Raw genomic sequence first — 24,889 nt, 5'->3', positions numbered from 1 at the left:
ACTTTATTCATGCATTGGCACTATTTCTAGACCAAAAATATAATGATGGGAATCCAGAATTCATTTTTTTAAAAGAAAACTTTTTCCTTTTTAACATCATTTATCCTCAATTCAATGATAAAGATTTTCTTCAAATTTCAACAATCATTTTAGTAGCCAAAGACAGAGCATTGAAATCTAGCAAGGACGAAGCTATAAAAAAATGGACTGTTAATAATTGCTACTCTCAAACTCTTTTTGTTGCCCAATTTTCCATAAAAATTTTAGAAAAAACTTCTTCATATAGCAACATTGCATCTGAATTTTTGAATTTTCTTTTACAATATAAAGATAATATTACTTACTTTCAAACCTAAAAATGTTTTTTTTTTTCAATGAAATAAAATTTGAACTATTAATACAAACAAAATATTATACATATTGTTTCATTAATGCGAAATATTTTACTGTATTTTATTATAAAAAAAAAATCCATAAATATTATAGTTTATTTCATGTTATTTGTAATTATATCGAAATAAATTAATTTATAAATAAAAAAAATAGTAGCGCGATAGTGACGCTACTTTCTGGCTGGGAGATGTAGGATTGGTCTGATTCTTGGTACAGGAACTAGTGCTGCCACCTAGAGTAATTATTAACTATTTAGTTGTGCCTGGAAGGATAGTAGATGTAGGATAGTACTATTCTTGGTACAGGAACTAGTGCTGCCACCTGGAGGATTAATTATTAACTATTTAGTTGTGCCTGGAAGGATAGTAGATGTAGGATTGGACTGATTCTTGGTACAGGAACAAATGCCTGCTACCTGGAAGATATTAAGAATATTGAAACCCTGAATCAAGATGATTTCCCTGGACAGGTAATCTTAAAAGGATATAATAAAATTGAATTGTAAATTACACTGGTACCCAAAGTATTACAAAACTCTTGTCCCATTTTGGGTACCTTAATTAAATCTTTATTGGTTAGCTTAACCTTGAAGTCTCCAAACTTTTCAACAAATAATTCTAATATACAGAAGAGGTAGCTTTTTATAATTATCTTTGGTGGAGTACAAAGAGTTATTGTCATTATCTTTTCCCTGAAAATAACTTTGGAGTAGGGAATCTCTTCCGATGTTCACAGAAATTCTTTTTAATATATTTTATTGTAAGATCTTAATACTCTTTTTTTCACAGGAGCACATGGTCATCAACACAGAGTGGGGAGCATTTGGTGACAACGGGGAGCTCGACTTCATCAGGACAAAGTGGGACAAGGCTGTCGACGATATGTCGGTCAACCCCGGCAAACAAATATTCGAGAAAATGATAAGTGGTAAGCAGAAAAGTATCTAAAATTCTTACAGCTCTTTATATTACAAATTTAGGCGTTTTTCTTTATTGTGCCTTATTGAGCAACGAGAGCCCCCCCCCGCATCTCTATATTTTGAAACAAAACTGAAAATAAGGGGAAGGTTGTGGTTTCTTTTATGAAGGCACTGCAGAAATAGTCCACGCAGGGGTGAGTTAGGCAGGGAAAAAAATTAATTTATTGCAAATATATGGAGGATAGGGTTTAGTGAGCTTTGTGAGAAAGCACCCAAATTTATTATTCTTTTAAAGTACCTTAAACTTTACAGGTATGTACATGGGTGAGCTGATCCGCCAGGTCCTGGTGGACCTCATGAAGGACGACCTCATCTTCGTTGGCGCCAACAGAGAGAGGATCCTGGAGCGAGGCAGCTTCTACACGAGGTTTGCCAGCGATATCGAGTCTGATCCAGTTGGAGAATACTCCAGGTATTAGAGATTGAAAGTTACAGAACAGCCATTCCACAAAAAAAAGTTTTGAAATACAAGAAGTCAATTTTTAAAACTTTTGGTGACATATTTTAGCAAAACTCCTGGAAGTTGAAGTACATTTTTCTGTAAAATGAACAGCGCAAAATTCTAAAAGTATTATTACAATACTCTGACCTAATTATAATTTCTAAATACTTTCATTTTTGTTCAGGACCCGACAAGCTCTGGAAGAACTGGGAATGGACCCGGATGATATTCCAGATGATGACTGCTCAGCACTCAGGTATTGAATTGTCTTACAATATCCTCGGTATAGATGAATTCAGTTTCAAATAAATCTCACTTTGCCAGGCTGTTTGTTCGTTTCTTTGTGTTGACGTTGTTACAGTAACTTTACAGATGCTTGAAACCTATTGAAAACTATTTCATCTTATTTTATATTATAACTAGTTGCTGCGCCCCTTGCATCTAGGGGCTCTTTGTTCAAAGGGGTTAGTAGTGGGCAGAAAAATAGCCTAAACCCTAGTAAGGACCTATATAAAGCTTTCCTAAAAAGAAATACTCACAACTTATTGAAATCCTAAGCTTCAGACAAAAAAACTTACTACTTTATATAATAGGATAAATTTTCAGATATGTATGTGAGTCAGTATCCCGACGTGCGAGTATGATGGCCAGTGCGGGCATCACCGCTCTCCTCAAGAAGATGGACTACAAGGATGTCACCATTGCTATTGATGGTTCACTATTCAGGTTAGTTTCATACTTTTATGTGTAGTTACCAGAAAAAATCTAATTTTAATATTAATGTTGTTGTGTTAGTAGTAGTAGCCCTGATTCTCTGAAGTTGAAGCAGTTTATGGCGATTAACAAAAAATTATGTCATACAATACAAATGTTCATTGATAAGCTGGTATAAATTGTTATTGGCCAATGGTAAAATGTATACTGGCCTGTCATTGGTCGTTTGCATTATATGACGTTCAGGCCAATAGTTAGATTGATAAGATTCGCGCACAACTGGATACATCACAGATACATTTCAAGCTGACCCACAACTCATGTGAAAGCTACACAAATATTAAATTATCCTGGCCTTATTTAGTACGGCAGTTGTTTCATTTTCAGTCACCTTAATGAATTTTTGGCTCCATCTAATTTACAATTTCCATACATTTTACAGAATATAAGTTTGCTACTAAAATTATGCTTACCCATTTGAAAACTAAAATTAACAAGTAATTCTATAATACTTATAGTATTCCTTATACTCTTGATTTTCTCAAATTTACCACTTTGCTCAGTAATTATAGGACAAAATTTGTTGATTTTTACAAAATTTTCTCTTTTTTTTCAGATTCCACCCTCACTTCAAGAACGTGATGCAGAGCCGTATCTCCCAGATGATGGGGGTCAACTACAAGTTTGACTTGCTCTTGTCAGAAGACGGTTCCGGCCGTGGTGCTGCCCTTGTCGCCGCCGTCCTAAAGCGGGGCAAAAACGGCTCTACTCAATAGGAATTTTGTTTTTGTCAAATCAAGACATGACAGAGATTGGTTGTCAAAAATAACTTTAAATTTGTGTTAAAGATAGGTTTTAATTTCAATTTTTTACATATTTTTAAAAGAGGAAAAAAACAATTTTAAAGATCTATCATCTAATAATTCAAGTCTTTGTAGATTTTTATTTAAAATACATGATAATCTTAAAACTAGAAAATCTAAATTAGACCAATCTCTGTATATTGAATAAAGTGAAAATAAATTTTAAAGGAACTAAGGAAAAAATAAAACATTTAAATACCTTGTTAACATTTAATAAATGTAAATTACATTTGCTTTTAAGTTCAATTTAATAACATCAAAACCCAATTCTTTTTACTAAAATATATAAAAGCATCCAAAAATTAGTACTTTTTTAATTTGTAGAACACCTTTAGCTAGCCTCACATAAAAGTTATTAAACATGTATGTAGTTATTTTAAATTAGATGATATTGTTAAAAATCATAAAATATTTTTTGTTTTATAGTTTGCATTAAACATACTATTGACTTTTAAAGTATTAGATCTTAATTGTAATTTGTAATTTACAATATTTGATGAGAAAAAATGCAAAACAAAAATGTTAATAAAATAAATTGCATAACATTTGAATTTATAAAAAAATTCATCCTCATATTTTGTTATTAAATTTAAATAAGTTATGTCATGTAATAAATATTAAACAAATAATTGAAAAATTGTATGCAAAAAAAAATTTTAGTGCACTTTTGATAATAATTCGCAATATGCTCTGGAATAGGAAAGTATCTATAACTATTTTACTCAATGATTCATAAAATGCCTGTATGTAAAATATTCTTCATTTCATTTCTAAAATTTTACTGAATAATAATACTTTTTGTACTGTATAATTATGTACTTTGAATGTATGTAAATTTGCCAGGGGTTCTCGACTTTTGGGACTTCCCATTTAATTTTATCCGGAGGGTTTTTATACACCCCTCTCCCGCAAAACTCGGCCTATTTGGATTTTTATTGTTACTTTAACTTTAGCAAAACATTTGTTGATTTTAACTTGGTATGTGTCAAGGCATTAGAGTAAAACACTAGAGGGAGAAAGGGTTAAATAACTGTATCTCCCCATCGCATCAACCTTGGGCAACCTTTCTATTAGGTCATTGAAAATCAACCAATAGTATCGCTTTTATTAACACAGCTAAGTAGCAGAAAATAATTTAGAAGCAGACGAAAAGGGTCATTGAAATAGGAAGGGAGGTAGTTGTTTGTATATACATCTATACTATAGATCTGTTGTCAAAGGTTTATTTATTTAGGTTTACCTATTTCATTTCAATGTATACGAGAGGTATTTTAAATTTTAGAAATTTATCTAATCCAACCTAGGACCATACATTTTGTAATATGAAATTAAACAGTAAAAAGGAAATTTCTACAAATTTAGTTCTGGAAATATTTTAGCTGTTATTGTTAATATTTGTTTTCATAATTTCATAATCACTTGTTTTCACCCAACTTGTTTGTTTAGTCGTTTAATTGTTAAATTTATCATGAAAAGGTGTTTTTAGACGTCTAGTTTGTTAGTTCAAATATAATATTTTTATACAAATGTTAGTTTAATGGCAGCTAGACGTTTAAAATACTTTTATTCGTAGTTATTTTGTTTAGTTAAAATTGTTAAATAATTTTGAAAATAAAATCTTGCTTTTATTACATCAAGAAGTGCTCAATTTTATAAAGTAAAAGTAAGATTTTATGGTTGGATTAATGTTACAAAAGATTCAAGTAATGTTAAAATTAAATAAAAATAGTCTTTATATACCTAATACAAATAGAAAATCTTTCTGATTTTTTTAATTTACTGCTCTAAGAAAATATATTTTTATTTCATTTTTAGTCATTTAATAGCATTTAGTAAAATCTTAAATTTATTTTAATTCCACTCAAAACTTATGTTATAAAATCCATATCAAAAATATGAAAGTTAAAATGATTATAATATTTATTTTGAATAGGTGAAATAAATAATTTAAAACAATAATATTTTTTATCTGAATAGTTTATTTATTTAAAATTTGATTACATGATAGAAAGTAACAATTTTGTAATATTTTATAATTAAACAATATATTTAGCTCACAAACAATTATGTGAGATTCTCAAATTTTGATTAAACAAGAGTTTTTAATAACAAAGCTACTCTATAAGTAAGAGTTAGTCGTGCTGTAATCGGGTTTACTAACATTCCAATCTGTTTTGATATTAACAAATATTATTTCTCTCAAAAAGGCAAAAAATACTTAAAATAAACTGATTTTACTTCGCTACTCTTTAGGTTAACATCCTTGTTATAATTACAATATGTAATAAAAGACTAGATTCTTAAAGGTTATAAAAGAAATTTTTTAACAAAATTGAATAATAATTTTATAAGAAAACAAATAATAGAAAGATTAAAAGATTTCTTTTTTGACTAGATATATAACAGAAATAATATAACAAAATAAACAAAAGATTTATAGAGTGAACCAAATAAATCCGTACAAAACTTGTGAAACTTTAAATCAAAATGTGTCAAACAAAGTCAGTTAATTCTTTCAGCTTGTATATTAAAGCTGTAGTAATAATCTTCAATTTCATATATTAATTTCAATATGCATGGACAATCATTCATTCCAATAGATTGGACTCTTTTTGATTTGAGATGCTGTTCTGATTTATTTTGAGACACCCTGTACCATTATCTTATTGTTGAAACATAGCCTCTTGAATCCAATTGTTGTAATAGTTTACCTAAATATTTGAAAATGTATAAATTTTTAAATATTCTTAAATAATATATAAGACAGCTCTAACAAATAAAGTTTAGTCGGTTTCAATTTTTAATGCTTTTATTCTACATAGTTTGAAAATAAAAAAATTTCTATTGAAAATAATTTAGGAAGGGATAATCATGTTTATAAATAATGTTAAAAACAGTGTAGGAGATATGGCTTAACCCAAAACAGGCACAACTCATTACCATCACAGTTAGGACTTCCAGGAACAGGTTGTGCAATAAAAGAGTTGGTTGTCTGTTGGGTGTTTCTTAACCTGATACCCCGGATAATTAGACGGAAAAGGAGATATTTGACTCCCCTACGTTATCCTAGGTTGTTGGACCTGACGTTAAAGTGACATGGAAAGAAACCTCGACCATATTTCGGCTTAAAATAATTTTTAACAAATGATTATGTTTACATCTTTGGCAGGTATTGTAAAAAATAACCAATTGTGATATTTTTTGCGAAAATTCCCATATAATGAAACAAATCAGTGTTTTAAATTTGAATATCCGCCAATAAACAAATAAAAATTACGATCTCGGTAAATTAGATATACATTTATAGTTTATAGAGCTAAAACATAATCCTGAAAACAGTAAATTTTCTTTTCTAAAAAACATTATATAAATAACTCTTATGTTTTGAAAACTTAATGTCTGTTTCATAACATATATATAAGTAATAATTTAATATATTTTTCTTAGTATAATCTTATATAATATTTCTTTTGAGAGCAAAACTAAATTAGAGAAAATGAAGGAGGATTTGTTATGATGAGATTCTTAAAAAGCGAAGCTTTTCTATATTTAGAGTGAATCCGTCAGTCTATGATTTAGAATTGACCTATCGATTCAAACATTACAAGAGGAGTCCTTATATCCATTTTGAAGATATTTAACTTTTATTCAACACATTTTTTTTTAAATTCAACTTAACTTGATTTCTTAGAAGATGAATCCTAGAACAATCAGGAATAATGTTATAAGAATTGCATCACTATGATTACGTGTCAAAATGTAAGTAAGTCCGCTTTTTGCATCATAAAATTTTTTATTTAACATCAAATTTTGTTTAGATTTATTAATCATATTTATTGTTGTCACTTTGTAATTGTTAATCCTTTTTATCCGACTAAATTTAAATTATTTAGCTTCGACTTTGCATATTTTTAAAAATCATTCTTGTTTAATTTTATATTAAATATGATATTTAGAAATTTTAAAACTAATTTTATGTAATCTTCTAATGAACAAAATAAGATGGATTTTTTAAGAAAAGTATAAATCAAGCATAGAGAGACAGGTGACAATGGGCTGTTTATTAACTAGACCCTAAAGTTTCGATGACGTTTTATTATTCGTTAACTTAACAACTTTGGGGACTTTTACTGAATTTTGATTGGTTGGTTAAAGTTGAGTTTCAACAACTAGTTTTAATCTAAAGAAGGGGTAATTTTGTGTGTCATCAATCGGTATTTACATCAATTTATCGGCCATTGTCTTATCCCTTAAGATCCCTGACTAGAAAGACATTCACCTTGACATAGACGCCAGGAATATCTCTTTTACCACAGCCAATACCCCAGGAGACAATACCGACCAGATTCCAAGCTCCTGTCTGATCCAGACAGACCAACGGACCACCTCCATCCCCACGGCAAGCGTCCTTACCCTCCTCACCTCCAGCGCACATAAATCCTGAAGGGAGAAAAAATGTTATTTTTATCAATAATGCAAGCTGTCTGTTCGTCTGTCTATCTTTCCATCTGTTTCACATTTAGATACTTGAGTATTAAAAAATGTTATATTTATCAACAATGAACAATATCTATCTGTCCATTCGTCTGTCTATATTTCGTTGGGATGAAGCTAAATATCTCAACTGATTGGGCTTTACTTTTCAGGAAATAATCTCAGTAAATTATCTTGAGCTATTTTCCAACTACAGTATGATTCATACATGCAAATACATTTTTATATCATAATTAAAAAGAAAGTAGTGGGGAATACATGATATTTATTGTTACAGGAAATCTTCACATAAAATTTCAAGTATCCATCTTAATTAGCCGCAGAGAAAATAGTTTTCACTTAAACGTAGCATACATATAGAATTATTGAGCAGCTTTTCTTTAAAAGATAGTATTTTTTTCCTAAGGTGGGTCTAAAGAGTAAACGGAAAAAGGAACCCGTGGACAAATGTTATCAAATAAGTGGGCCATCTACCTGGATGAAGATTAAAGTCAGATCCTAATCTTGTTCTCCTAAGATATTGTTCGCATTGTCGGTCATCTAATACTGGTACATCAACTTCCTATAATTGTTAAGGGTGTTTTGAAATTAGTACTAGTCTAGGTCATCTGATTGTTAACACTGTTGGTCATCTAAAACTGTTACATCTATAATCATGAAGAGTTTATAATTAAATCAATGTTGTAACATGCTGTAATATTGCATTAAGGTCTGTCAAACATTTAGAATTAAAAAGATAAGAAATAAGCTAAATCCTATAAAGTTTTAGGCTAGCCTAGTTTTCTGTCTAGTCTCTCATATCTATTTAACTCCAACTCTTAGGTAATTCTATATGATTTTGCCTATTACCTTTAATAAATGTTGATAGTTTCCATTGGTTCCAAAGGCATCCTTACCCCACCCAGATACCCAACAACGTTGCCCAGTAAACACCTAAAAATGATGAAATAGGTAAATTCACATGAAAAATAAGAAAATCTTAGATTATACTAAAAGTACAGGATGTCTGTCTGTGTGTGGCTTAAAATCTTGCTATAACAGCTGGACCGATATGTTTCTCCTTTACAGTGAAGTTCTTATAGGTCCTGAGAGGTTTATAACTATTTTGAGAGAGTACCTCCACCCTTCCAAGAAAAAAATTTCAAGTGGAGGGTCGACTTGAAGAGAAAAATATTGGGGGCAAAAGAAGTTTTAGAGAGGTTTACAAAGTATACCTGGAAGCTATCTGGCAGGCAGACAGGATTGATATGAGGATTCCTCTGGAAGTCCACCAGTCCGTCCAGTTTTATCAGGGCTATATCATTGTACAGGTTTCCAGGAGTAAACTAGGCCACATCACATACATTTACAATTCAAAGAATTCCTGGATTTTTTTCAACTCTGTAATTCTATAGTCTTAGTACCTCTTCTTAGGATCTTATGGAAAAAGAAATGACCGAAAAATTTATCCCCAATGTTGAAAAACATAATCAACTCTTCTGTAGATCGTAATTATTGGTTGAAAAGTTTAGGCACTTTTAGTTTGAACCAACCAATAAAGAATTGATAAATGTTTTTAGGCCAACTAATGAGAACGCGTGTAAAGATCTGGGTACTAGTGTAATTTACAGTCAATGACCAATCTCTCCCAAATCTGTTCTAGGGTTCTTATATTTCTGCTTATTGTACTACCTTTTTTGGAAGCTTCAACTGTCATTGAAGATTATATATTACTATTGCCAATTCCAAAGTGTTTAATATATGTATAAACATCCTACAAAAGCTAAAAGCAAAAGTTAGCTTCCTATAAATTTGTGTTAGGAAGATCTGTTGAAATTTTTAAATGTATTTCCTGTGGGTTGATAATGATGCTAAGAACATCAAACTCAATATTTGGATAAAATTCGCTGTCATTGTTCACATCCCATTCTCCAAGTCGGATTCTCAGCTCTTCTGGCCTAGACAAGGACAATTATGGCCAGTTAAAAAGAAACTTTATAACCTTTCTTAATAACCTGGACAACCTTTATAAAACGTGATACACTATTAGGGCTCATAATGTAGTATCTCTGAACCAAATCTTGCAAATAAAGTGTATGATTCTCGGCCAGACGTCCCAAAGACAACCTTTATTTGAGAGGCCTGACAGTTCTTCCAGTTGTACCTGTTTTTGGCCGAAACATTCCCTTTTGACTAACTATTTATATTCGTGCATTTGACATAGCTGCAGTAGAAACTATTCTGAACGTTTTAAGTTATGAGAATGTTTTTATTCAGGGAAAAGGAAATGTGATTCTGACAAACAATTCTAATGGAAAATTTACCCACAACCCCCTTCCCCTTTTTCTCCCCTTCTTTCCAACTCCCTTCAGTTACATAAAAAAACAAGTCATACGCCAACTTTACCCCAACAAAATATTAAATTTTACGTCAATTTCAATTGGAATTAATTGGCTGAATAGAATCCCTGGTTTTTATTTAACACAATTATTTAAATTTAAATGTTTTGAAAGTTGTTTAGGTTAAAAATAGGTTGTTGTGTCGTCAATAGATATAGTAAGCCTAGATGATCAACCTTTAATTGTGTCAATAGTAGGAAAAGTCCGACCATATTATTGTTTTAAAGGTATATAAGAATTTTGTACGAACGGGTAATTTATTTATATTATCCCTTTAATAAGTCAGCTATAAATAGTTTGCTAGGGGAAATCATATTGTGGAAAAAAAATCGTCTCTCGTTATGGGATTGAATAACATGTGACTAAATATACACAAAATTCATCGTCTAATAGAAATTCCTCTTTAATAAATCTATCAATTTTACCTATATTTGGTGATACAGTGAGCGGCAGTGAGAATATGAGAGTTGTCTATCACTGACCCACCACACACGTACACATTGTCGTACTGCTCCTTTTTCAAGATGGCCGCCTGCCACGGATATTCACCTGAAATTAAAATAGTTATTGATTTTGGTGTCTAGTCTAGATCAGAACCCCCAAACGCACATTTTGAATTTTAATTCTAAATTAAAGGAGGGGGGGGGGGGGTTAGTTTTTTTTATTAATTTCGGTCAGATTCGTGTTCAAATAAATGGGTAGAGGTAGGGGGGCAGATTTTACTAACAAGTAGAGTTTTATGCTAAACTTTTTGTTTAAATTAATTTTTTTCCATCCAGAAAATATTAAAAATTTCCATTTTTTGTGACAAAAGAATTTTATAAGATAACATTTTGAAATAATTCTTTATTAAAAATAAAAAATTACGAAATTCTGTTGTATTATAATATGATATCATGTTTATTTAATATTTAACAATTATATTCAAAATTACAAAATTGTTTATTTATATACATTACGTAAGGATCTCGCTATGGACTCTACGCATAATTATGTATTTGATTATTTTTGATTCTAAAGAAACAAGTTTTTTGCCTTAAAACCTAATCTACTTCACACTTTGTTAATTAAAAAAATATATGATACTTAATCTTAAAAAAAAAATCTCTTAAAGAATTTTAAGGTTTAAAAATTGAGATGATTAAGATTTTAGAGGTTGTTACAAAATATCGAGGACACGTAATCTTGAACTTGAGAGCAAGTAATATTTAATAAAAACAAAACAAGAATGATTATCTAAGTAAATAGCACAGCTTCAAGTATTCAAAAAGGAACTATTTACTTTTTTTCCAGTCAGAAAAAAGAAAGAAGGGCACAGAAAATGAGCCTAAAACCACCCCGAAACCTATATGAAGCTTCCCTTAAATGGAAAACTCATTCAGTTCAGAAATTACTGAAATTCTAAGCTTCAAATACTTACCAAATTCTGCATCCCCCTGTTGGACACCCTGTCTGGGATTATTAATTCTCTGTGAGGTTGAGTGTGCGTTTCTCTGGCCACACTGTCCGAAACTGCTGAATCCGGAGGTGGGAGCAACCTAATAATAATATCCTTGTAAAAAAAAGTAATATGATGTGTGTCTGTTTGTCTGTGTTTGTGTGTGGTGTGTGTGCATAGCTTAAAATCTCGCCAACCACTGGACCAACAAGATTTTTCTTCTCAGCGAATATTTTTATTCAAATAGTTTTTGGATTTTTAAAAGTTATATCTAAAACAATTAGTCTTCGTCATTGTGGGATTGATTAGCTTTTGTAGGCCGTTCTCCTCAAATTCTCCAGTCGAGCAAAGAATAAAATATTTCATGTGTTGGTGTTAGATAAATTAAGTTAGGTAATATTGGGTAAATGGTAGCCGCGCACAGAAGCCCCCCTACTTATTTTGAAAAAAATTGTTTTGGGTTTATTTGTGTATTGCCACCGTTTAAAAATGAATACAATTAACTGTTATACGTTATATCTCTTTAAAGAATTAAGTGTATCATTATTAATAAAAGTGTACCTGAAGAGGTTGTCTGACATCTCTGATTCCACCCGTAGAACCAAGCTCATTAAAATCAACCTAAATTAAATATTATCCAATTAAATCGAATGAAATTGCCTTGGTTTTCAATCACATTCTCTGTTATTATACCAGTTGCTTCCAATAGCCTCTAAGGAAGGGCATAAGAGGTCAGGAAAATATCCTAAAACCATTCCACGGCATTTATAAACATGTTTAACAGTTATAAATCTATTTCAACCATAACATTTAAAATTAGTAAATACTGCTGCTTCATAACGAAATATGTATTAAAGAAAAAATCTTCATTATCAATCTCTTATTGAAGAAAATGAAGCAAATTTATCTTTTAGACATTTGTAAAGCTTATGAAATAAGTAGTAAGTACTCATTCGGTTCAGTAATCTCCGAGATATTTAGCTTCAGACAAAAAAAACCTTACTACTTTATGTCTAAGGAAGATTAATGGTTAAAAGAATAAAATTGGGAAAGACAGGTCTTTCCTATTTGAATTATAATGGGGTGTCAACACCCCCTTTTCGTGCGCTTATGAACAGCATTTAAACCTAGATATAGATTAGACAACAAATCAAATACAAAAAAAAATTTAGATTGCAGATTAATCAAGTCATCTGGTTAATCAAAAACAGTACTAACTTGTTGAAGAAGACAGCAGACATATCCAGAGCCCTGTCCACCACAAGTTGGTGGCCTGATGCCTGTTGGTCCAAAAGGTTGGCCAGTGTGGTGTGCTCCATGGTGGGCTCCGTGGTGGGCGCCGTGACCCCCGTGGTGACCAACTCCATCACGCTTGTGTCTCTGAAAAGAAGGATCCTAATTTATTTTTTTCAACTTTTATTCAATCTTTAATGTAAATATATAATTATACTTTTATTTTAACCTTAAGAGCTGTTTTAGTTTATATACATACTAGTGGCTTCGCCCCTAGCATCTAGGGGCTTTTCCTAAGGCAAAATTCGTAAAAGGACCAAGGAAATCTTCAGCAAAAAAAAGGACCAAGGAAATCTTCAACAAAAAAAAATAAAAAATAAAAAAAAAAAAAAATAAAAAATTTAAAAAAGGACCAAGGAAATCTTCAAAAAAAATAAAAAAAATGGGGGGGGATTTTTTTGTTTTTGGGGGGGTTAGGGGTTTCCCACCCATCAAGAAAATAGCCTAAAACCACCACAGGACCAGTAGGTATATTCCTTGAAGAGTAGAATCCGATCGGTTCAGTGGTTACCGAGATCTTAAGGGACGGACGGACGGACGGACGGACAGACAGACAGACGGACAGACAGACAGACATCATTCTACTTGGTATTATAGATGAACAATGATCAAGAGCATAAAACAAAACTGTAAGGTTCTCGTGTAGGTTTTTAGGATTTGTAAGTTTGGCGAACAGATTAAATATGTGAATTAAAATGCTTACCGACAAAACTTCAGGTGTTTCATCAACTCTGAAAATTAAAATAAAAAGACAAAATTTTACTGAACATTAAAATGTTTTAAATGTAGTATGTTATTTATTTCTTTATATTACGAAGCTAAATTTAATGCAATTAGTAAATTTTACAATATTTACTGCAATTTTCCTTTATTATAACAAAAGAAAGGGGTATTTATTACACAATTGCTCATAAATATGCTATGCCGCTTTTAATTTAACTAGAGTTTATGCTGGTGCTATTTTTATCTAGGGGCGACTTATAACCCTCCTCAGAACGTATAGGGAGAACCATATCAGTTCAGAGGTTATTGAGACCCTATGCTACAGATAGATAGACATCCTGTTACCCATATATAAAGATTACTCAGAGAAAAATAAATATTTTTAAAATGAAAATGCAAGTAGGAAAGTGTCAAAAACAAATTTTTTACCTAAATTGTAATTTTCTTATCAAAGTAAATTTGAAGTGAAAAATTTATTACCTTCTTTGAGCGGTAATATTTGTAGAGTGTTTGTTTCTTGGATCAATCAAATTGGAATAATCCTTGTTTGTTGTCAATCCTTAAAAAAAATAAAATATTTCAAAGAATCATTGCTAAACAAGAACAATTAAGTTCACAGGTTGGTTCTTAAAAAATCAAGCATCGCTGAATCGTTTATAGTTGCAAGATCGCAAAACTTTATTTTGTACAAAATTATCTATAAATTCAAAGAAATGTGTTATAAAATCGTAGAAGGCACACCCCTCCTTAACCAAACTTTATATTAAAAAAATGTCCCAAACATTCAGACAATTGGGAATTCAAATAGGACCTAGTGGTAGTTAGAATCAGTTGAGAAGAAAATCCTAGCCGTTCCTTCTTGCCAGATATGGCCATTTTAAGATTTCAATTCAAACCACACTAAATAACCAAATACAAACTTCACAATTTTTTCAATATTTTAGTGTATTTGTAGTGGGACAGCCCCGAAACGTGTAAGCCATAAAATATCATTAAACCTTCCCACTATTCAGAAATGGAATTATTTATAATAAATTAGTTATTAATAAATGCGGCTTGTGTTAATAGTAGAAAAATACTATTCCTGTGCTAAGTTTAGTCCAAAAAATACAGTTCATAGCGGTTCTAATAGCATCTCTTTTTGCAAAATATCTTCTCTAATTTTTAGTTATGTTTTAAAATTTACTCGCAAGTCAAGTTTTACATCAGTAGGGACCATAGAATAATCTTCTTTGGTAGGGACATTTTAACACGTAGCTCCGTAACTATACGTAGCAGAGGAATCGTTCTTATATTTCTAAAAAATAGACTTCTTAGCGGTTCTAACGGTATGCGTAACATTTTTCTACTATTAACAAAAGCCGCGCAATTTTAATTTTAAAAAAGTCCGCATTTTTTGCACAAGCTTTAGATTAAAATTATTGATTGAAAAGTTTAAACACTACACGTTTCGAACAAACCAATCAAAATTCAATAAAAGTACCAAAATTGTTTAGTAATCGAATAAGATAACATGATATTAACTCTGGATCTCAGCGTAATTTACAGCCCAATATCCCCTCCCTCCCTGTTAATACCTAACCTAAAACACGGGAAGGTTCACACTGATGGGCGGGAACGCAGTAACATTCATTTATTCTTCCTTCTCTCACTGGTCTGTTCAGAGAAACCCCCTGAGCAAATTCTTCCTAAATAATATATATCCTATTATATAAAGTAACAATTTTGTTTGTTTGGCAGTTAAGATTTCGCTAACTACTACACCGTTTGAATTCTCCATCTTAGTTCTAGTTTTTATACGAAATATTACCTCATATAAATATTGTTCTTGACATATTTTAATTCTTAATTTTAACTTGCAAGTCCTTTATTTAATAGTCCTAGTTAATTATAGTCAATACATTTTATAAATCTTAAATCAATGCCATGGAAAGCATTAAATATAGTTTTATAAAAATAGGATAGTTCTTACATGTATAATAGAAAAAAAACTTACATACAGACAGCGTGAGGAAATTAAAGCCTAAAGAAAGATTTTTGCATGTAATGGCGGGATTCTTCTTCGATTTTTAAATGATCATCTAGTGAATCCAGAGCATCATCTGCATGTAATGGGATGCGATACTCTGACACACAAGGATATTAGGTTAATTAACATCTCTCAGACAACCAACCCTTTGATTGCACGACCTTTGTCTGAGAAGTCTATGGGTCAAGGCATTCCCCACACTCTAACTAATAATGTCGAGCACCTAAGCAGCAGTTGGAAACATTTTTAACGTCTTAAGTTATGACGCGGTGTCGGGTCGAGATTCGAGCCTATCAACTCCCCGACGACAAACGGATGCGCTACGTGTTGAGCCACGGTCGCGGGTGTTAAACGATTTCCTTACCACTTGACCATTTTGGAATGATTGCTGTTGTTGTGGTTGGAAAGCTTGTTGCCTAAATGCCTCTTGGGGCCTGGGTAACTGGCCAAAACTTTGCAGGTTCACCTGGCGTTTCTTCTGGTAATTCTGGTTTCCTAAATGATTTTATGAAATAAAATCAAGAATCAGTATTAATTAAAATATAAAAAAAAAGATTTTGAATGGGATCCGTCATGCAACGGCGTGCAAAATTTTTCATAAAGGCTGCGGCGTGAATCGACACAAAATTTCATATTTCACAGTGGAATTTTTAAAGTACCCTTTGCATGAAATATCATGTTCAGGGGTGGAGAGGTGTTTTACAAGAATGATGAAAGATTTTTAGAGAGTTAAAAAGACACAAAATCTAAACCACCACCTACAAAAAAAAACTTCTTACCTAAATCTTGATAACCGCCATTACTAGGATAAACAGGATTATTAAGTTGATATCCTGAACTTTCTGGTTGGAAGGTATATGAGGATTTATCCCTCTACATTGCATACAAACTTAAAATATGTTTTAAAGGTAAAACTTTACTGATAATCTTTCCAGAGAGGAAGGGTACATTGGACTGTTTATTACACCAATCCCCAAAGTTTTATAATAACGTTCTTTTATTCGTTGGCTTAACAACTTTTGGGACTTTTATTTAATTTTGATAAGTTTATTCATTAAGTTTAGTATTAAAACGTTTAAATCACTAATTGTAATATACAGAAGGAGTAATTTTGTGTATCATCATTGGGGAAGTACATAAATTTATTGACCATTGTCTTGTCACTTCAAATCCCTGCAATCACACTGTGTTTAGGTCGAGCCATTACACCGACACACAGTGACTGATACCCAGTAGTCCGAGAATGTGAATGAAAGTTTAAAATTACAAGTCCAAATAACCTCTAAAATGCTGCTTCTAAAAGTTGAATTAATGTTTAGTTTTAAAAACCTCTTTGTTTTTCACAATTTTATAAAAAAAAATATTTACACAACTCATGTTAAAGAAAATATATGTTAAAAGGTACAATTGAAACAAGGATGACAACATCCATAAAAGCGAGGCTCTGAAATGGAAGGACAAACGGACATTAAGACTTGTATAATGTCAGAACTGAATAATCAGAATGCGAATGTATAAGAGTCAAAGCAAAATTGTAAGTAAATTTGTTGAAAAACTGCTTGATACAGGATAATGATTATGGACATACTTACATTTTTAGGACTTGATTATAGAGTTGCTTCGCTTTTAATATTGTACTTTGTTGTCCTAGGAATCAGTATACCAAAAATCAGACCAATCGGATAATTAGGTCACATACAAATTTGTTGTTAAAAATGTAAAAAAAATCAACATGTTTAAAATGGACGTACGGACATTCTGGTAATGATTATAGAGTTGCTACGTTTTCTAACTCGTACCTAACTATACCATGAATCACCATGCAAAATTTGAAATCGATAGGACAATTATAACATGCCTAAATTAACGAAAAAGGCTAATTAAAAAAGTAAAAAAATCAACATGTTTAAAATGGACGTACGGACATTTTGGTAATGATTATAGAGTTGCTACGCTTTCTAAATCGTACCTAACTACTAAAGGAATCACCATGCAAAGTTTGAAATCGATAGGACAATTCTAACATGTCTAAATTAACGAAAAAAGCTATCCGTTACGGACGGACGGACGGACGGACCGACCCTAATTATAGAAAAAGCTTCGCTTTTAATAAGGATAACAACATCCATGAAAGCGAAACTATAAAACCAAGAAAAAAATATTAACACTTATAAAGTTTTGGAAACTAATAAGCAGAATAAAATGTATATGTCTAAAGTTGCATTTAAATTTCACGCTAAATTGCTTAAATTCAGAGAATATTTCAGGACAAACTTACATTATAACAATGTACCTTGTTATCCAAGGAATGATTATTACAAAATCAAATGAAAAAGATGACTATGTCATATAAAAATTAAAAGAATTGTCATGTCAAGTTTGGAATCGATAGGACAATGCTAACAAGCCTAATTAAACGATATATTGAGCTATCCGTTACCTAATGGCGTACAGACAGAGAGACCCTAAATATATAATTATATTGATAAAGTTTCTATCCTGGAAAGCTTTGGAGTTGAAATAGTTTTTCTGAATGGTGACAGCTGGCAAAGGTTCTCCAATAGGCACAACCTGGACTGGCTGCACGTAGTTCAACTCAGACAGACGGTCATCGTTACACTGAAAATTAGAAGCAGCTTATAATGCCTAATAAACAATGACGTCATACAATAAAAATAACCCATGAAAGGCCAGCATACATTATAACTGACAATTGTAAAATATATACTAGCCTTACAATTGTCTTTTGTATTGAATAACGTCATTTTTTATTAAGAGCTATAGGCAGCTTTTGAAAATTATACTAATTAGATGGGTATTTTTATTGTGTGTGTTTCTGTGTTATTTAAGATCTTTTCAACGACCAGTTGGTGGATTTTTAATTCTTGAACTTTATATATACACTTATGGACAAGAAAAATTAGAAAAAGGTCAAATCAAATTTTCAGTAAACTATTTGTAATGGGACAGAAAATAAAATATATTCTTATTACGATGCAAATAGAGAATGGGGAATGCCGTGGCTAAAAATACCCGCAACTCATGCACATCATTATTCATTAAGCAAGATTTAGTTCAGAAATACACCAGACTCAGACCTCGTAGTATATCCCATCCTATATAGGCTATCCGACGCGAGGCTAATGATGTTGTTTGTGGGGAATAACTATTTTGGCTTTTACATTATTTTATTGCAATTGCAATTGCGATATTGCATTTACTACGAAGAAAACATAAAGTCTAAAGGAAAATCATTAATAAGTTAGTTATATGAATTTTTAAAACGTTGATATCTTGAAAAAAAAACATTGAGACGAAATGGAAAATTTATTTTTAGTTTGTTAAGGAAGCTTTAACCAAAATTTATTTGGAAAAATATAGAATTAGTTATGTATAAGAAACGTGTCTAAAGTCTCAAAACTAAAACCATACGTGTATAGATTTTATAGGAATAAAAATGTTATCATTTAATCCCTCAGTAAAATTAAGATATCTTTAAAACAGGTAGGGGTCCAAAGGGATAAGTCAAAGGCTGATAAATTAATGTGTATCTCCAATGATGATACACAAAATTAACACTTCTTTAGATTACAATTATTGGTTGAAACGTTTGGACAATCTTAATGAACCAATCACTCAAACTTAAATAAAAGTTCCCAACGAAAATATTTGATTGTTAAATTGACGCGCGAAGAGTAGAGTGATTTTTTCCCTAGCTGTTTAATGAGGTTGTATAAGGGGGGTGAGGACCTTTGTTAATGGTGGTGCAGAGGGGTGTATTAGGATGGTTACCTAAGAGGCTAATTCGCACTACTTGATTTTGCACGTTAGAGGAGGGGGGGGGGGGTGGATAAACCCCTATACCCTACAAGTTCAGCACCACTTTCGGGTGAATAAAATGTGCTGCGTACCTCTGCATCTACTGCAGTTGCAGCTTAGAGCGGCCCCTAAAGCCGCGCAGCTACCCATGCCTTTAATTTAGTAAAAAGGTCTTATATAAGTGATATTGAAAATGTTTTAATTCATTTTAGAAATATTGTGTTATATAAACAGGATTGGAACTTTCTAAATATAAAATTATCCAGTTTCTAGGATTCTGTTAAGAGAAATAATTCTATTAAGAGAAAAATTACAAAATTGAAATAAAAGTAATATATAAATAACTTTGTTTAAATAACAACTTGTGTAACTTTAATATTTGATAAAGTTGATGTAATATCTTTAGTTGGAAATAATGAATTATAAATTATGTTATATTTACTATATATTTGACTAAATTTTATAACAGAAGAAATTTAAATTTTAAATACAGAATATTCCAACGTTTACTAATTAAGTTCAAACGTTCCAACCACTAATTTTAATCTAAAGAAGGGGTAATTTTGTGTATCATTATGGGGGTTGTACATCAGTTTATCGGCTATTGTCTTATCCCTTTAGATCCCTGACTAAAAATTCCTACCTCAGCTAGTCCCAACTCACACAGTTTTTTCTTGATATCAAAAAATCTTGCCTCGACCTGGAGGTCGTCTTCCTGTGTTGTCTGTCCCTGGACGGGTGGCCAGGATGTGGCAACACAAATGCCCATTGCCAAGAGCATTAACATTTTGTCTATAAGTTACAAAATAAAAATAATTAATAAAAAAGGTTATACATAGAAATGGTAAAAACTAGAAAAATATTAATGATAAATTTTTAAAAAGAAAGGTATAAATTATTTATATTTTTGGTGTCATGATAAATTTGGAAAGTATCAACTCTATGATTGTTGTTGATTTGTTAATATGTGAGCTTCGCTTGTATAATGTTATCATCCTTGTTATATATTAGCCTCAGATGTATATTTAACAGATGTTTTAAGTTTAATTTTATCATTGACTTTATCTAAATTTATAAAGGCTATTTATTATTTAAAAAACAAGAAATACGTATGAAATCATCCAAAAGCTCGTTACACACACATAAGAATAAGACTATTTTTCTTAAATATTTATATAGTATGGTAATGTCGTTAATAAAACTAATACAAATTTTAGAAAAGTAATGAAAATTTAAACATTTATCAGAAACTTGGCCAGGGGAAATTTTGCCATTATAGTAAAAACTTTATTCAGGACTAGCAGGGGCATAAAGCAGCTTGAAAGTTCAGTTGCCAACTGCTTTCTTATTCGAGGTTCAGAAGGAGGTTGAGATTTCTGCCTAGAAAAAGAATTATATGGTTCTCATAAATCCCAAAGCCATACGGGCGGACAGACAGGCAAAATGAGTCATAGGGGTACTACGCTCCAAACAAATACAATTCTATGGCATATAAATATTTGTTCTAGGAATTATAGTATTGTTATATTGTTGTTACGACGTTATTTATAAAAATTTAGCTTAAAGGCTTTTGCTCAAATATAGAGATAAATAAAATTGATTATAAATGTTTTTCTTTAGTCAAATTAAAAAATTAGAGTAAATTATACAAAGGGATATGACAATGAATGATTATTTAATCATACAACTATTTATCATAAACAAATTAGCCCCTTTTATCTGTAGATTAAAATTATTGGTGGAAAAGATAAGACACTTTTACTTTGTACAACCTAATCCAATCCTGATTCAAACTTACCCTTAATATTTTAAGACTACTCAACGACAGAACAGGGAAGTTTAATTCAACTTTAAACTGTCAAAAAATAAGAATTTATTGTTATTTAGATAAAAATTTGTCTGATAAAAAAAAACAACAGGGAAAAAGATACTAGGGGGAGTAGACTAAATTATTGGGTAGAATGAAATCCTTCAAACCATCAAAATAACTAAAAAATTTCCCTAAGTTTATTAAATTTAAGCAACGATTAGGTCCATATAAGTATGTTTTCCATAGGGGTTAGGTTTGCGTACTAATTGAATTCAAAATAATTGTAAAAAACAGCTAATACAATAATAATAGATGTAATACGTGGATATTATGACAGGGGAACAATTGTCGTCAATTAAACTTACTAACATGAAACCCATTTATTAGTGAGTTCATTCATCCAGTAGGAAAAAAGGGGATGGGGTAAAGGGAGTAGAAGGTGGGAATCGTTGTTTTAGTCAGCCACAAGCTACACTTTATTAGAGAACATGAAAATCTGGTGTAAAAAAGAAGTAATAATATATTCATATCTAAATGTCTAAAAATAAAAAGGTCTAAATCATGGACCTAGAAACAAAGAAAACTAAAAATGATTGGCTCGAAAATAGAAGAAATTGAAATGTATTTGCGAAAAAAGCTGTATAACATATTTATTATGGAAAATTTATAGTTTAGATAATTTTAGTATAACCTTAACTTTTTTTCAAGACCGACTTGCAATAATTGCTTGTGTTAGTACTAAAAGTAAAACTCATTTTCTAGCAATTTCCTAAATAGAATCTTGCAATATAAGTCATTTCTAGCACAGATGTAAAAATGTAGATTTTGCAATTTGATCTGTCTATCGGCAATGATAAGTTGATGAAGTCCCTGCAAGGAACACTGCAAAAATACTCAAAGATTTTTTTTAAATGTATATATTTTTAAGATTTCTCTTACTACTTTAGAATATGCTTTGTTTAAGAAAAAATCTGTTAAAAACAATATCTCGGATTTATTCAAGAAAATTTATATATAAAACTGTTAATAACTATATGATTTTTCACTTTTTCGCCAAAATATTTTTAAAAGTTTTGTATATCTCCTTTTTGTGAAATTCGGCAATGGATAGAAGATCTAAATATTATTGATAGAAGGGATTGTAGAATTAGTTTAAAGCCATTACACTGTCCCTCCCATCCTACTTATATACAAAGCAATAAGCTTTTTTGGTCTTTAGCGAAGGATCTTGCTAACCGCTGAATCCATAAAGTTCTCCTTTGCATGCAGTGTAGCTTCTCATAGGTGCAGGGAAGGTTTTAACTATTTTTGTGGAGAGTACTACCACCCTCCTAAGAGTAATCGCTTTGAAAAAAGAACCCCAATCACAATTTTAATTAACCATGGAGGCCATGTTTAATTAGCAGAAATATGTAGTTAAAGTAATCAAGAAAATTTTAAAAATATATATTGTTTTAATTGAATTAACCGATGATGTTCACAGTTAGAGTATTTGAATTATCACTTATAAAGTTAGTTGTAAACTGCATGGTTATTACAACAAAGTACCATACCCTTCCTTCCCTCTCCCCGCAGGGCAAGTGGTAAACAACCCCCCCCCCCCCCCAACTTTTACAGCATTTTGAAGCCATTCCCCCAATGGCTTTTGCCTTTTTCTACATACGTAAACAATACCCCCCCTATGTTAAGATTTGTTAGAACGTGTTCCGGAATTGCGTATTTCTTAAAATAAATAATTTTTATGGTTGATAAAAGAAGATGCATATTCAAATGTTTAATCATATTATCTAGTTATTGTTTATTTTTGTTTTAGTTTTTTGCGTATTTTATACAGAATCAAACGCAGGATACGCAAATATCGTAAATGCGTCACATGCCACTTCAACTCCTTGTTGCTTCCCGTACGCAAGGCCGAAATGACGCTATTTATCCACCGACGCAACCCGGAAAATCAATAAGGGGTAAATATTGTACTCTTCCTAATTTGACAAAAAAAATCATAATTTTGATTCATTTTTTATAATTTCCATGCAATAATAAATCAAAAAATATTTGACTTTATATATAATATATTTACATCCCTGAAAAACATGAAAGGCCCTAAATTTTGTCGTGTTGGCTGTAATATATCACAAGTTCATTAATCTAAGTTGACGCACTTTTGCGTACATGTTGGCTGCCTTTAAAGTTTTTGTTGAAAGAAAAAAAGTATTTTTTTTGCGATATTCATAACGGTTGGTATTAATATAAACAAAAAAAAGGTTGGTAAAAAGAAAGATATGCTTCTTAAACAAAGTAAATAGTTCTTTTATGTTATTAATTGGCAATACTTTATTGAATTGATATTATCTGTTTACTATTAAAGTTACGGTACTTTTATTGTAGTATAGACAGTACCGCACCAATGCTCTTATGCCTATCAAATATGAAATTTGTTGAAAATAGCAAAGCTGTTCTAAAACTTGAGTATGTTCACAGGTCGTCACTCAAGATGACAGGCAAATCTAGAGCCCGGTTTGTACAGTAAATACTTTGTAGGCTTTATAGGCTTTTCTCGAGTTTTACTAAGAATTGTTAAGAAAATTTATTCATTAAAACGTAAACAATTAAGATATTTTTATAGCTAAATATTATTTAAACTTTTAGAAGCAATTTTATTTGGATTTGTGTACATAATTCTTCGGACTACTGGTTATCTGTCACCCCACTCGCCTAAAAATAATGTTAGAAATTCAGTCTCTACGCTCTCTACAGCATCTACATTCTACGTACGCAATTTTTGGCTATATCCCTCAAAGTTCCTTCTCGAGCACATTGAAATCTTTTCTAAAAAGAGGGAAGGGTAGTTTTTTGTTTGTTTGTTTATTAAGTTAGGTCAGACCAGGTTAGGCTGTCTATCCCTTTTTTTTTAAATAAGGGGGGTAGTTTCAATGCTTTATTGGCACTTTAATAAAGTTTTGTACTTTGTGACGTGCATATAAAATTAAAATGAAATGATATGTTCCGGATCTTCCTAATTATACCATGGGATTTTATAATTATCTAGAATTATATATGACTAATTTCATTTTATATTACTAAACGGAAACTCCATTAAAAGGATTTGAAGTTCGGCAATGTTGATGTCTTTTAATTAGTACTTACACACATCCTTTTAATGTTTTCTACCTTGTAGTTTTTAAATATGTGACATGAAACCTCATATAATTTTGGCAAAAATCGCATATCTCTCACAAAAAAATGCTCAAACCCACATTGAAACCACCATTAAACAGAAAAATTAAGTTACTTTACACTGTTAACTGTTTAATTACCTTTGATTGTACTTGTCCACATAATAAAACAAGGATGACAACATCAATAAAAGGAAAGTAGACAAACAAACATTGATACTTGTAGAGTTCAGAACTTAATAATCAGAATATAAATGTTTAACAGTCGAAGCAAACTAATAAATAAATTTGTTGAAAAACTGCTTAAATACAGATCAATGTTTAAGCCCATACTTACATGT

The 24,889-nt window shown here is 31.0% G+C and overlaps 2 protein-coding genes across 7 annotated transcripts in view; one reads left to right on the top strand and one right to left on the bottom strand.

Annotated features, from left to right (window-relative positions):
• Positions 1-5,350, top strand: part of LOC145317255 (hexokinase-2-like) — a 34,704-nt gene extending 29,354 nt beyond the window's left edge. For all 6 annotated transcript variants that reach the window (XM_080158250.1, XM_080158252.1, XM_080158251.1 and 3 more), the window contains exons 11-16: positions 742-862; positions 1,182-1,320; positions 1,625-1,784; positions 1,999-2,070; positions 2,421-2,540; positions 3,145-5,350. In XM_080158250.1, coding sequence (XP_080014376.1) covers positions 742-862; positions 1,182-1,320; positions 1,625-1,784; positions 1,999-2,070; positions 2,421-2,540; positions 3,145-3,304 — 772 coding nt within the window. In that variant the 3' untranslated portion in view covers positions 3,305-5,350. The remainder of the gene's footprint in view (positions 1-741; positions 863-1,181; positions 1,321-1,624; positions 1,785-1,998; positions 2,071-2,420; positions 2,541-3,144) is intronic.
• A 407-nt stretch (positions 5,351-5,757) lies between these two features.
• Positions 5,758-20,353, bottom strand: LOC145317253 (uncharacterized). Its single transcript, XM_080158247.1, has 17 exons — positions 20,209-20,353; positions 18,248-18,365; positions 16,526-16,621; positions 16,111-16,241; positions 15,300-15,405; positions 14,198-14,276; positions 13,698-13,725; positions 12,920-13,081; positions 12,263-12,322; positions 11,684-11,801; positions 10,689-10,812; positions 9,719-9,822; positions 9,100-9,212; positions 8,735-8,818; positions 8,360-8,447; positions 7,671-7,831; positions 5,758-6,102 (listed from the first exon to the last, which is right to left on the bottom strand). Exons 1-17 carry the CDS (start codon positions 20,350-20,352, stop codon positions 6,055-6,057), a joined length of 1,764 nt encoding a protein of 587 aa, XP_080014373.1. The 5' UTR covers position 20,353; the 3' UTR covers positions 5,758-6,054.
• Positions 20,354-24,889: the final 4,536 nt, after the last annotated feature.

The sequence above is a fragment of the Acartia tonsa genome, chromosome 4 (genome assembly GCF_053477335.1).
Source record: "Acartia tonsa isolate MP-2025a chromosome 4, ASM5347733v1, whole genome shotgun sequence".
Lineage (NCBI taxonomy): Eukaryota > Metazoa > Arthropoda > Copepoda > Calanoida > Acartiidae > Acartia > Acartia tonsa.
This window is presented reverse-complemented; position numbering and strand designations above follow the sequence as displayed.